The sequence below is a fragment of the Calypte anna genome, chromosome Z (assembly GCF_003957555.1).
Source record: "Calypte anna isolate BGI_N300 chromosome Z, bCalAnn1_v1.p, whole genome shotgun sequence".
NCBI classification, from domain to species: domain Eukaryota; kingdom Metazoa; phylum Chordata; class Aves; order Apodiformes; family Trochilidae; genus Calypte; species Calypte anna.
In genome coordinates, this window is record NC_044274.1 from 26,361,203 (window position 1) to 26,376,092 (window position 14,890).

General features: G+C 41.6%; 1 protein-coding gene across 1 annotated transcript; it reads right to left on the reverse strand.

The window, feature by feature from the left end:
- Positions 1-3,228: 3,228 nt before the first annotated feature.
- On the reverse strand, positions 3,229-8,981 carry SRP19 (signal recognition particle 19). The gene is made up of 5 exons (XM_030467797.1): positions 8,890-8,981; positions 7,350-7,425; positions 5,548-5,619; positions 3,786-3,897; positions 3,229-3,566 (listed from the first exon to the last, which is right to left on the reverse strand). The coding sequence occupies exons 1-5, from the start codon at positions 8,931-8,933 to the stop codon at positions 3,433-3,435; spliced, it is 438 nt and encodes a 145-aa protein (XP_030323657.1). The 5' UTR covers positions 8,934-8,981; the 3' UTR covers positions 3,229-3,432.
- Between the last annotated feature and the right edge of the window lie 5,909 nt (positions 8,982-14,890).

Sequence of the window (14,890 nt, forward strand, 5' to 3'; positions counted from 1 at the left end):
CTTAAAAAAACACAACCACAAATCTTTAGATAGAGGGAAAAAAAAAAGACATACTTTGTGTTTCATAAGAAATAGCATTACAATGCAGGTGACTCAGGATTGTCTCCTGCTCTCCCCCAGGTCCCAGTTACTGTCAGTTTCATCTCCCTTACATCAGCCACTACAGTGTTGTAAATTCTCCCATCTGCAGCTCAGTTGGAAGCTGCAGATCAAATCTGTCCCGGATCTGCAGCTGCATGTGTGCTGACTGAACACCCAATGCATTAAGTAAAGGTTGGTCAGAGTCAGAAAGGATAAACACTCCTCATCCTTGCCTTTCCTTGTCCTATCTAGAAAAGAGTTTCTTCACTAGATGATGAATTACCATAGTCTTATCTCTCAATTTGACCTCTCAGCTTCATGACTTATGGGCACTTACTCTCTTTGAGAGAGCTACACTTCTTATCATGTCAACAAAGTGAATCAACAGGTTCAAAAGTTACAAAGCATTTGATAAAGACAGTATTTGTACTAAGTCTTTAGGGGAAAACAATCAATATGAGAAGTAAGGCTATTTTATCCTAGGAGGTACAATAACCCCAGAAAGGCCATCCTGTAACAGGAAGAAGCCAAGTAACTGATATCACTGTGACAGGACTCCTGACAATGGCTCAAAGCTGTGCTAGGGCAGGTTTAGAAGCATTTCTTTACCAAGAATACAGTCAATCACTGGGAGAGGTTTGCTGTAGAGGTGGTCAATACCCCAAGCCTGTTGCTGTTAAAGAGGCATTTGGACAATACCCTTCAAAATGTGCTTTAACTTTTGGTAAGACCTGAAGCTGTCAAGCAGTTGGACTAGATGATTGTTGAGGTCCCTTCGAGCAGAGTATTCGTCTGTTCTCAACATAAAATGGACCTACCTTAAACACTCAAAGTACAACAGTTAATTTTCTTAATGGACTTGTCTGTTTTATGGTTTAACAAACTAGTTTCCCAACACTACAAAGGCTTTAAGTTACAGCCCCCTTTTTTTAAGTTATGAAGAAAATGCTCGTTGACAAGTCATGAGTAGTGAGAACAAGTCCCTAACTATGCCATACCTTGCCATTCTATTCTCTTCATTATTTGAGGAACTTACCTTATGGCTAAATGTGAAGAATGACGTATGGTCACTCATTACTGCCAATGCCCAAGTTAAAACACATTTCAAAATAGTATTTTGAAACTTGCTTTCTTTACATTAAGAACTGAATCAGTATGGTTCTTCTGCCACAGCTGCTTTGTGGCCTCTTCCATGGATCTGAAAGAATAAAACGTCTCACAACAGTGATGAATTTTCAGTTTTTCAGATCTGTGTCTTCAGATCTGCCTTCTGCTCTGCGTCCAGTACCTATGTTCCTATCATCGCTGGCACAAAAACCATCGTAAGGGTTGTTACAAGGATTCTGAGCTCACATGTTGCATTTCAAATGTCGAATCTTTGTCCAGGTACCTAAAAAAACAGTGCAGCAAAGTAAAAGATATATAACTTTAAATAGATACGCTAGTATCTTCTGGAGGGATGCTAGCTCAGAAAACATGTTCCTCGGTCTTACAAGCCAAGTGAAGTCCCATGCAGCCATGCATGTCTTTGTTAATATTGCCACCTACAGGAAACCACAGACAATGCTGTCTTTTTAGTAACTACACTGCTTAAGCAAACTCCCAGAAAACTGTAAAAATGGGACAAAATAATAAAAACACACACGTTATTGTCCAGCTTTTCCCTCCAAAAAAAAAAATTTAATGACAGCATCTAGACCAACAGTTGTGGTGCTCCTGTATTTTTACAGCAGCCTTGTCTCTGCTCCCAAACCCACAATGGCCTCCAGCCCTTTTCCCAGTTCCCAGGAACCAAGATGGCAAAGGAGAGGGGAAGGCTGCTGAAGAAAGGGAAAGACCTCGAGAAGAACCTGATTTACTTTTTTGACCCGGTTGGTTTTAATACAATTAAAGGCAGAAAATACAATTGACTTGAACCGTTCACAAATTGGAGGCCCTGTGGTTTTGCACTATTACTACCTAATGACAGTGATTTCAGTGAGCACTGGTAACTCACCATCTATTTGAAAAAGAAGATGTGAGTGGAACAAGCAATTAAGAATGTAAGCAAACTCAAACTACAGGCACAAGTAACTGGAGCAGGGATATGCTCAACTTTTACCAAGTTTCATTTCAGAACAACCATTAAGCATCTATATATATTTTGAGTGCTGTGTATCTTTAAAATGGGAGAAAGGTAATGTCACAGAGTAGCACACCTGACAGACAAACAAGACAAATACTAAAAGAGAGTATTGCCACATAAATTTAACAAAAATAACTATCAAACATTATCTGGTAACTTGTTTCCAGTAGCCATCTGTGAAAGCATTCAACTGACTTTGCTTTCATATAGTAAGGACTAGAAAACTCACGCAGGATGGTTTTTAACTTAGAAAAGGTACTGCTGCTTCTTTTTCAGTCTCCTTATACTAAGCTATCCCTCATGTAATTTGCACAGTCCATCAATTATTTTGAAGGATTTTTGCTACTGGACAGCTGTTATGGCCAATTCATCTCCATCTGTCCTTGTCTGTGGACTACATAAAATAAATAAATATGAACACCAGAAAACTTAAAAGTTAACAGATATTCCAAGCCTCAAGCTTCTGAAACAGTATTTGACAGGTAGAAAATAAAAAGTTGTTTCCTAAACTCCCAAACAACAACCCCAAATAGAAGACCCTGGGCAACAACCACAATTAGGATGATACAGTATTCTGTATTATACAAGACACAAAAGGAAGCTTTATTTTCAAATTCTGAAACTTTACAATGTATATTACTGACTTCTTTACAACAGAATGTGGAGAAAACTTAACACTTCTGGAAAAAGCGTATAAAATTACAATTTCTTGAAACTAACATGTCAGCTTTATTAGTACATTTGACAGTTGTGAAAGATTATTTGCAAAGGAAGTTTACAGAGCCCTAACATTACTGATTTACATTTTTTTGTGACAAAGCCCCTCCAGAATGAAAACAACCAATTCACTAGCATAGATAAGTGGTTTTCTAAGGCAACCAGTTTTCAGAAATCTAGTCTGCATAAAAATTTTTATCAAAAGCTGCATATTTCTTCTGGAAGAGTGATTCTCCAACCCATCCCATCCCATTTGCTTATGTTCTTCCACTTTTCAAAATGGATGCTAGCTTCAGACTTGCAGGTTGTGTGTGAAGACAGATTTATTGTTACACAGATACAAGGCAACTACATGCATTCCAGTTCCAAGAAAAGCATGCAGTTGTGTTCAGTTTCATTGATTTATTTCTTGCTTTTATTTTTCACTTCAAAGTTGCAGCAAGTAATGTGTCCACCCACATTTGTTCCAAGTACAACTATGTGATGTAACAATTACCTCAGATGTGAGCTCATTTCTTTTTCTTCCCTTTACCTTTCTTGCCTCCTTCTCCTTGCTGAAGGCTTTGGTCACTACCTCCCATTTTCTGGGTCCTTGTTTTCAGTTTGGGAATAGTTTCTGCAGCATACAGCATCACTGATTTACCTAAAAATACAGAGCAGATCAATGCATGCCTAGTATGTTAAAAATGTTACAAACATTTTAATAATCATCACAGTTAGAGACTTTTAATAGCAAACTGTACAATTTGTGATAGTATAACTAATCAAACAGACCAGTAACACAACAAAGCAAAGTCTTTGTTTTATTAGCAGGTTATTCTACTCATGTAGCATAATAAATATTCCCTGGTATTCTACTCACGTGTTGGAAACTGAGGTAAACATGGGTTTCCATCATCTTGTTTGAGCTGGATTCGTACTCTGCCTCTGTACTGAACATCTCTATTCCACTCTCTAGGATACATCTTATTTTTCTGTCATACAAAAGAAGAAAATTATTACAATTACTGGAATGATTTTCTGCAATATTTGTCAGTCAACTGATCTATGTCATAGAAGCACGGAATTCTGAACAGGTATCCAAGTGCCATTCACCATTCAGCCACTGCAGTAGCATCCAAAGCTGTGGTGTTCACTTTTTCAGCATCACTGCTGGGAACAGCTGCCTGTACTGAACAATTCAGCAAGTCACCTGGTCCAGGGAATGCTCTGCTTCCCCATCAGTCTGGACTGCAGTGACAGAGGTTTTTGTTTCAACTCCACAACTTCTGGACCCCTACAGCTAGTAAGTCATAGGTCACAGTTGAATGCCCACTGCTTTTGCACACTCATTTTTGTTGGAATGTTTTAAGATTTCTTCTTGGTATTGGCTATTTCACAGTCTGATGTATGCTACTGGGAAAACATTCAACTTCTGAAAAGCTAGGTGATTTTGTATTAGTTTTTGGATACCAATCTGTGCCAGTTTTAGCTGGAACTTAGTTAATTTTCTTCATACTAGCTAGTACGAGGCTATGTTCTGAATTTATGCTGACAATAACTTTGATAAGACACTGATATTCTCCTTGTTTCCAAGCACTATTTCTATTAATCCAAGGCCGTTCAGTTTCTCATACTGCCCCTGTTCTTCCAGCTGCTTCTCTACGGAAGCTGGGAGGATACCTGACCCAAACTGGCCACAGGCATATTCCATACCATAGAACATCATGCTCGGTATATAAACGGGGGGGAAAGGGCCAGGAGGGGAAATCACTCTTCAGGGATTGCCTGGCCATCGATCAGTGTGTGCTGAGCAATTACACTGTCCAGCACTTGTCTTCCTTGGGTTTTATTTTTTCCTTTGTTATCTGTCTTTTCATAGTATTAGCAATGTTTCATTTAATAAAATTTTACTTTTTTTTTTTTTCTGATTCTCCTCCCCATACTCCCAAGGGCAGGAGTGAGCAAGAGCTGTGTGGTACTCACTTTCAAGCTGGGATTAAACCGTAACAGTCTCTCTCATAGAGTAGGACCTAAATTCTTCATAGAAAATTCAACAGTATTTTAAATTAATTACTTAGTAAATAAATTTCAACAAGTTACCTCTCTAGAAGTCCAGACTCATTCTCAATGGAAAAAAGTTACTAACTTAAACTCTTAAACTGTTTAATGAGCAAGCAAACACTGAAGTAAGAAGTTAACATCCCCTGGCTAAAACATTACTTGAAAAGGTTCAAGCATAAGAATGTAATTCCTGTAGGACACCCCTCCCAAAAGATAATCCCCTTTCATTAAAAATACGCCTGTTTAAAAGCTTAATTTGCAGAGATGCAGCTTGCAAAATTAGCTTTTACTCTGACATACTGTCAAGCATCCAGGGTAGTTTTCTCAGAAGAGTTAATCTTTTTTAATGGCATTGTCTCAAGGGTGTGGGTTATTCCTGCCTTGCATACAGTTTTCCAACATTTACTTCATCATTATGGTCTGTTATTACTCATGGCAAACAAATATCTTGGCTGACTACAAAAACTTCTGAATTATAATTTATCCTACCTGTGAGAAAAGATACACTGAAAGATCAAGAGAGACACGCTCCAAGTTTGTGGGGGTTTTTGGTGTTGTTCTTTTTACTTGAATTAAATTACCTCTAATAGGACATTGAATCCAACTGCTGCACATACATCTTGGATTTCCGTAGATGTGGGATTTTCAACAGCCTGTTGAAACAATGTGTTATGGTTAATTATTTTTTAACTATGAACTCCCTATATAATAGCTAGCAACTTCCTACTCTATTTACTGCAAAAAGCAGACAGGAAAAGAAGGTAGCTTCAAATAATGACAAATCTACTCTAGAAGTTATCTGTGAGTGGCCCTATGGTCTAGAAAACATATAAAAAAAAGAAAGCATTGGTAAGACATCACTAACACATGAAACAGGAGGCAGTTAATTAGGACAGGGAAGCAGGTAAAAGAATTGCTTAGGCAAAGTAACTGAAATAAGATGTGTTTACAAAAAATTCCAAAAGCCATGAATCAGCAACAGTAAACTTTTAGAAAGGACTGAAGGAGTAAACTTCCAGGCACAGGGCAGCAGATTCCTCTCTCAGGTCTTCTGATTGAAGATCTGCATGCACAAGATTTTATTTTTACCAAATATTAGGAAAAAAAACCCAAAACAAAGCAGTGAGAAAGCACATTGCTTATATTATAAAAACCCAAAAATTATTTCTGGACAGATTGAAAGCAACAGCTTCCAAGTTCGTGTGCCACACTGTCCTAGTCTTGGCCAGGACAGAGCTAATTTTCTTTCTTGTAATTTTGCTTTCAGCTGCATCTCCACTAAATAGCTGTGCTTGCTGAAATTACCAGCAAGCGTCTCAGTCAGTGTCTGCTTCTAGGACTGATAATGCTCCATGTTTACACTTACTGCTAGAGACTGGTGTGCAGAACCAAGGCCACTGCTCGGTTCTGAGGAACATCTTGCACTCCAGAAAAAGAAAGGAAGCAAAGGGGTCACACCTGCAACCCTCCTTTAGGGAGGAGTGAAGCATCCAGGTGACCAGAACTGACCATACAGAGTGCTCCATCCCACACACGTCATACTGGGTATAAATATGAGGGATGAGGAAGGTTCAGATCTTCTTTGCCCATGGCCGGCATCCTGGGAAGATCCTGTCCATTCATCTGCCTTTGATACCAACCCACGGACTCCTAAATCCCCGTGTTCCTGCCTCCACCTTATGACTGCTGCTGGCTCCAGGAGCCCAGACTGGGACTATCCCAGGGCTGCCCTGCAACCTCAGTGGTGATGTGAGTACTACTGTGGGGATGGGAGGAGGAATGTGGTATTGCTTCTGTGTTTATAATTTTTCCTTTTTCATCAGCACAGTTTCATTAAATCTGTATAATTTAGTTTTCAAGCCGCAAGTCTCTCCCTTATTCTCTCTGCTTTCTCTATCAAGGAGGGGGATAATAGAGAGCATCTGTCATTTGTTTAATTCCCAACCCAGCATTAAATACTGACACATGTGCATTGGAAGTTCTATCTCTGACAGCAGCAAAGAGGACAGGACACGGAATAAAGGCACACATTGTCAGTCACCAAAATACAATCCTTGCCTACCTATTTTTTCCTGCATTGCTTTCAAATCTGGCAAAACACTTATGTAAGATGCTGAATGCATTCAGTTCTGAATGCATCCTCACCAGTTCTCCTGCTTGCTGAAGATGCTGTTCACATGGAAGCAGACACTTAAGCTTAGTGCTCCTCTAACAAATTCATATGCTCACTCTAGATTATTTTCTAGTACATTTTAATTTCCAGTTATTCAGCTACTTGCCACGAGGGGTAGAAAGATCAGCAGCTGTGAGATTTGTTTTTGAACTCTCTACACATTACTGCATAACAAAACAAAACACATTTCCCTGCCACCCATAAAATTACTTTGTCTATAGGTATCCTTCTTCCTTCTGCTATTGTCTTCTTGTTATTCAAATATGCTGGATAAATGCAGATGAATCTAAAAACAGAAAATAGTGAGTTTAAGTTGGCAGTATCAACTTCACTGTTTCTCCAATATTTTCCTGGCAAATCAACAAACAAATCTTAGAACAACAAAGCTTAGAACAACCACTTATTTTTCCTAGATTAGTAACATGGTGCAAAACTCCATTTTCAGTTGTCCAGGACACTAAATGATCATTTAGCTGAAATATCTCATGCATGACACCATTCTGGGGGACACCGTGTATAGAAAGGATGATGCTATATATCTTGAGAAAAGTAGATGGCTAGAATGTTTTGAGCCATTTCTTAATCCCCCAAGAAGAAACATATACATTTTCCTGAAACAACTTACAGCTTTCCTAAAAGCTTGTAGTGCACTAATTGCTAAGTTCTTGACAGAATCAAGAATCCAAGAATCTTTCGGCTACAGATTTGCTATTTTTGTTTCTATTCAAACACAGAACCACCCTGATTTGTGAAATTATGAAGCCTTTGAAAAGCTGTGCTTAGAAACTTAAGATTTTTCAGTTTATTTAAATCTGTCAAGCACAAACAAGGTACAAGAATCCAAGAACCTCAATTAGAAAAAAAAAAACAAACCAAACCAAACAAACAACTACTTGTGGCCTACAAAAGAAGCTGAAGAATACGTATATTTGAATGAGTAGCTACGACTGCATAAGACAGGGATGCAAAAAGTGAGCAAATCATCTGGAGCTCAGTCCAGCTGGTGACTGACATGGGTCTCTGATTCTTACCACCCCCCAGGAAACATTTCTTGCTCTAAAACCAGCCTCAGTCATCTCAATCCTTACTACTCCTCCCCTCCTAAATAATCTGATGTTTTCCCCTATCAGCCACAGTCTGCTTTGCGAGGCAACTAACGCTCCCGCGCAGTGCCAGAGTTCTGGACAGGGAATTTTCACTCGTTACCGGCGTTCACAGCCATCAACATACTTCAAGGACCACCACCATCTCGCCTCCTCTGAGCTTTACCTGACACGATACGTTAAAAGAATGAAAAGAGAGCGCAGCTTCAAGCAGCCCAGCCTCGGGAAGTGCCAAATCCCCGCCTCCCACCTCAACGCACGCACTGGGATAACCTTCCCGTGTGATCCGGGCCCACGCAAACGCTCGCTGCCTGCACCCACGGAGGCTGCGTGCTCCCTGCAGCCCTGACTGACCGCTTCCTCTGGGCACCCCCAGAGCCACCGGCACACCACTGCTGGGCAGAAAGTCAACGTCCCAGCTACCTTAAACCCTCCGTGCGACCACGTTATATGGCGTGTTACTTGCAAAAGTTATTACTGTCGCAGGCCCGGCCCGCCCTTCCGCCGTCCCGAACCGGCACGTCCCTTCACCACCCGGCCCCGGGAGCTACGACAGCCGCCCCCTCACTGCCGGCCGCGCCGCATTCCAGTGAAGGGTGCCGGCAGCCTCCGAGGCCTCAGCCCTCGGGGGGCACAGCCTATGTTACCTCTCCTTGTCGGCCGGCGACGCGGCAGTGCTGGCAGCCGCCATACTGACTGCAGCCACGGAGAACCTACGGCCCCCCCCCCCCCCCACACCTTTCCCGTACACGGGAAGTCCCGCCCCCTCGTCCCCTGGAATCCCATTGGCCGGCGGGGCTGTCTGTAAAGGGCGCCGCCCTGTAGGGAGAGGCGACGTGTGGGACGAGGGGCGGTGGATGGTGCTCATGGCGCGAACGCCGTCGAGGCATCGGGAGCCAGAGAGGCAGCCGGGAGTGGGGCCGGGACGGGAAAGGAGTGGGGCGGTGGCCGGGACTCTAAGGGCCGCCAACTCTTCGTTCGATATTGGAAACGTTATGCGAGAATGATCCGGTACTGAGCAGTGAGCGTACGGCGCGCTGCTAGGGGCACAGGCCGTACCGCCTGACTGGGCGAGCACGGTGGCGGGCGGCTGCTGTGTCTCATAAATCACCAATGGCCAGCGAATCAGGCTGTGTGCTGGCGGGTGCTGATCCTGGCGGTGCTGTGGGTAGTATTTGGAGAGAAAACAGTAGGAGGCCTGGCAGCTCCATCCAGCTGTGCCCGCCGCGTGTGTGAACCATGTCGTCTTGCTGGCTCAGCGATCCCCTCTCTGACAGGTCACAAGCACTAATGAAAGGTGAGGCTGGTAGTTAGTGTCAACAAGCACAGCTGGAGGTTAGTAACAAGCTGTATACCCCCGGTGTAAATGCGGGGTCCAGTGCTGTTCAGCATTAATTATATGGATGATAGGGCAGAGCATATACTCTCAGTATGTTTGCTGATGACACCAAACTCTGAGGAGGAGCGGATAACACCAGACAGTCGTGCTGCCATCCAGAAAGACCATGACAGGCAGCATAAATGAGCCAAAAGGAACCTACGAAGTACGGCAAAGTCCTGCATCTGGGGAGGAGCAACCCGGATCAGGCTAGGCATCACTCAGCTCGAAAGTAGCTTGTCAGAAAAACCTCTGGAGGTCTTCGTAGACACCAAGTTTAGCCAGCAATACGCTCTCCTGACGAAGGCAAATGCTGTCCTGGGCTGCATTAGGAGGAATGTTGCTAGCAAGTCAGGGAAGGTGATTTTTTTCTCTGCTCAGCACTGGTGAGGCCACACCTTCAAGTGTTGAGTCCAGTGCTCCTTGGTACAAGAGGGACACGGACATGCTGGATAGAGTACCACAGAGGGCCACTAAAATGATGATTATACTGGAGCAACTTTCCTAGGAGGAGAGACTGAGAAAGCTGGGACTGTTCAGTCTGAAGAAGAGAAGGTTCAGAGGAATTTCATTACTGTATATAATACTGTATAATATCTGTAGAGAGGATGCAAAGAAAGAGCCAGGCTCTTTTCAGTGGTGCCCACTGGGAGCAAGATGAAACATGGGAGATTCTCTCTGAACTTCAGGAAACGCTTTTCCACTGTGAAGGTGACTGAGCACTGGCACAGGCTTCCTAGAGAGGTGGTGGAGTCTTCTGTTCTTCATGGCTTCAGAAGCCATCTGGATGTGGTCCTGGGCACCCGGCTGTAGGTGACTCTGCTTGAACAGGTTGGACCAGATGACTTCCAGAGGTCTCTTCCAATCTCGACTGCTTGGTCACTGAAATTCACAGGGCACCTTTTGTGCAGTGCCACACTCTGCAGTTAAACTTCATGCAGCAGCTATGTGCCAGGACAAGGAACTTAAGGTCTTATTTATTCAATATTTATCCATGTTCTTGATTTTTTTTTTTTTTTCTTCACCAAAGCATTCATCTCCTTGTCATGGAATACTGAAGGGGAGAGTGCTGAGACCCACTGCAACACAGTGCTTTTCCCAACGAAGAGCTGCATATGCAGCGCATTATAACTTGGAATAGTTAAGATGAATGCTTGGACTTTTTTTTTTTTTCCTTTACAACAGTGTTGCCATCTCATTAACTGTACAAGTGCTTTTCTTATAAATCTCCATTGTGTACACACATTCATGTGTCTATTAAATGACTTTCCTCTGAGAACCCCACCAACCTAAAAAGTGTTAGAGCTGCCATTCCCTTGACAGTCCCTGTCCTGTTGTCCAGCAGTGCTTCAGTCTGCTTATCAGCCAGAGTGGCTGAAGCTTGAAGTGTTACCAGTTGTCACCAGCATTCAGCAAGGCAGATTTAGGCTGTCAGAAAGGGAGGGAGGCGGGCAGGTCAGCAACCTTTGTAGCCTTGGCCTACAGGTATTTAACCTTCACTCCCCCTGCGTGGCAGTGGAACCCCACAGTGCTGGAGTTGTGCTTCCCAAATACCAGGCTGTGACTCCCATCCCTGTGACTGGAGATAAGAATGTCTTGAAGCTAACGAAGACTTCAAGAACAATTCACACAATTTAATCCTCTGTGACTACATACACTGTAAAAGGTGAGCAGAATAGATTTCACTATGTTTGTTGGGGTCTCTGTGTGGGCAGACCGTATGCAGAGCACACTTATCATCGGACCATATGAATAGCCCTTTCCTCCTGAGATGCACAGATTTGAACCCAGTGAAAGGCTACATACATAAATCTCCCTTTGAAGGACAGTGATCCAGCACAGTTTAAATTTAAGAACAATCTAATGCTTTTAGGATAAATGCAAAGGAATATTTATTTGGTATTATCACAGCTTCATATACAAATTAATAAAAATAGGCTAACACTTAAGCAACAGATATTAAAATTTGCTTCTTCACACTGATTTTCCCCTTTAGATTTTATTTTCTGTTCCGTTTTTATTTTCTCAGATGCTTTGTAATTTCTGGCACTTCATGGGCTACCATTGGATATCCCCTTGAGAAACACTGCTCTGACACGTTAAAGGCATTGAACGCAGCTGCAGCTTGTGAGCAGCACAGTGCCACTGTTGCATATTAAGATTGCTCTAAATCCATCCACTTAATCCAGGACACTAAGATTTTGTGTATTTTTTTAAAGCTTGTATAATCTGACAATTGCATGTTTTTGTTTTTGTTTTTTTGCTTCAGATTGATGCAGCTTTTTAATACCAGTGTATTAGACAATGGGTTTGCTTCTAAAACAATATTCTGTAACAGAATAAAAGATACATAGCCTGTATCAGTATTTGTGGCAATGACAAAAACAAATTCTGCGTCCTTTTCAGGTGGAAAAATAATTTTTAAATAGCTGGAAATGGAGGCTGTGGAGTTACAGGTTGGTTCATATGGCATACGTGACTGACCACAGCAAGGGGAAATGGGGAAATCTGCAGAAGCTGTTATTACATTCCAATCTAGTTGATCGGTGCTCTAGACCTCACAGTATCTTGAAACTAGCATACATAAAATGAAGCACTGCATACAGAGATAGCAATTTAACACACATAATCACTGTAAGATGACTTAATTGAGTACTAGGCATACAGTCAATGCATTTGTACTAGTGCCACAAGAAATAAATTTCAAACTTGAATTCTGTGTGTTTCTTGCCTGAGGATTTCAGAGACAGCAGTAAGTCACAAAGCACACTGTGTCAGGCACATATTTGCTTCCCAAACATCAGCTGTCCCTGAGCTCAGGGGTTGAATGATGAAGCAACCAAAATCTGGTACCCTCTGAACACTTCACAGCAGTGTGAAGGTGTCATTGTTGGTGAGGACAAGTGCAGCAAAATTTTAAGATTACAAAGAACACATTTAGTTCCTGGCAAGGATACTGCTCTCTGAAAGCTGTGTATAACTTGGTGAAGTTACTCTGTTTGCTGTAATTGCCGTGTAAGGGGAAGTGGCAAGAAATGGGCACTGCACTACAAGCACATCTAGCAGAGAACTCTTTCAGTGCATACACTATCAGCAGCAAGTCAAGTGCCAGGCTGTTTTTACTGTTAGAGGTGTCTGGGGATGAAAAATAGTAACCCACAAACCAAACAAAACCAAATCCCAAATAATGCAGCAACCAGAGCCCTGCATAAGTGTGAAACAGATCTGTTTGTGATACAAGACCGTACATGTCACCTGGGATAAATGCATATGCATTAATTAGAAGTGGGAGCCCAGGAAAATGTAGATGGTTTGAGGCAACACAGTTCTCAGTGTCTTACTGGAAGTACTGTGTGTAGATGGCAACTTACTCAGACCTAGCTTACATGTTCAGCTTTCTGTAACCTATTGCACTGCGTAGTCTAAACATTCTAGAAATGCCTATATAATAATTGGACTAGTGGAGTAATTCAGGAGCTTTATTTTCAGCTAGATTGCTGGAACAGCTCCATACAAACAAAACAGAAGAAAGGTGATGTAGTGTGAAATCTTGGTTGGTTCAAAAGAAGTTGAAGGAAAGGGGACAAGCTGAGAAGGATTTTCTCCAAAATCCTTATATATTCAGGGACTCAAAATAAACTTTAAAATAAAACACAGGGGCTGGGGAAAAAAAAAAAAAGCAATTTTAAAAAATAGTAACAAACAATGAAATATGGCTCTTAAGGTGGATGTAGTAAGACAGGTGTGAACTAGATATATGTGTGAACTAGGTGTGAAGAGTATAGAAAAGAGAAAATAATGCTGTCCTTCCCTTAGTTTAATAAAACTGGATTTTACCCAACATTCTTGGTATATGCCACTTTTAAAAGACTGTATCCACAGTCATTCATTAGTTTTCCCAAGCGAATTTGTCATTTGATATCCATAGACTACCTTAGTTCTTCTAACAATCCAAAATCCTGTTTTCTACACAAGTGTTTCTTTGGACAGGCACTCCCTCAGCCTGTCCTACAGCTACACAACTTTCTGCAGAACTATCATGTTTGCTCATCTCAGTGGTGGAGGCCTATGGAAATGGTGACAGTGTATACACTCCCATCTTGCAGATGAACATCCTTTGTAAGGCATGTGGGATTTTCTTAAAGCCACCTTAGGCTTGTTTCAAACTGTGGAAGTGCTGCGTGTGTTCCCAAGACAGTGTCTTGGGAACAGTCATCCTGATCTGTATGCTGCTCAGAGCTAAAAGTCTTTAGGATTATGTCACCTAGACCCAAGCCCTGACTTAAATGAATTAATTTAGAAAGTACAGCAGACAATATATACAGTATTTTACTGAGATACAGGAGACTGTCAAGCTGAATGCCAAGATTCCATTGAAATCCCCACTTAGCTGGCAACAGAAGAACTAAGTGGAAATAAGAAAAATAGGGATTTTTACCTATCTTTCATACTTTCAAATTTGGGGACTGTTTCTTTTAAGTTTATACCTCAGTTTTACACCCAGTCACTGGCCTTCTGCTTTGGCTCTGTAGAACAGCTGACAGCTGTGTAAAGTCACATCTACGTAAAGCCAGCTTGTAAGGTCAAAAGGGACCATCAATCATCTGTGTGTGACACAAGAGTACAGTATTTGTATGGAATTCATAGGTTTCACTAAGGATAGGGGATTTTTATTTGTAAGAATTCTGAATTACTTAAAACACTTTAAAAGTGTCAAATAATCCCTCATTGTTGTTTAGCTGTAAGAAAAAAAAAATGCTAACTCTTTCACCACACAATGGAATAATAATTTTAAAGGATTAAAAAAATTGGAGTTTTCTCCCCATTCATATTATGGCTTGATTTTTACATCTATCTTCCTGCTTTTTCACAGCTACTTCCACTCCTAACTGTTGAGCACTAAAAGTCTTTTGGATTATGTCATGTAGACCCAAGCCCTGATTAAACAAAACTATTTTAGAAGTACAGCACACAATATGTGCAGTATTTCACAGACTTACAAGGGACTGTACCACCACAGACCTTACCAATATCTAGGTAAGATGCACCAGGAATTCTGTGCTACAATTTGTCCCCAAAACTTTTTCCTCTCTGCCCCCAACAATATGCTTCATGTACAGATGATTGGTAGAAGAGGGTACAGAATCACAGATTCAGGCATATACTACCTTAATTTGTCTTAAATGTAATCACTCGAAATCATCATGTTTTCACCCTCTCTACTGACTTTAAACTGCAGGTGATAGTAATGATTTTTTTTGTCTGTGTTC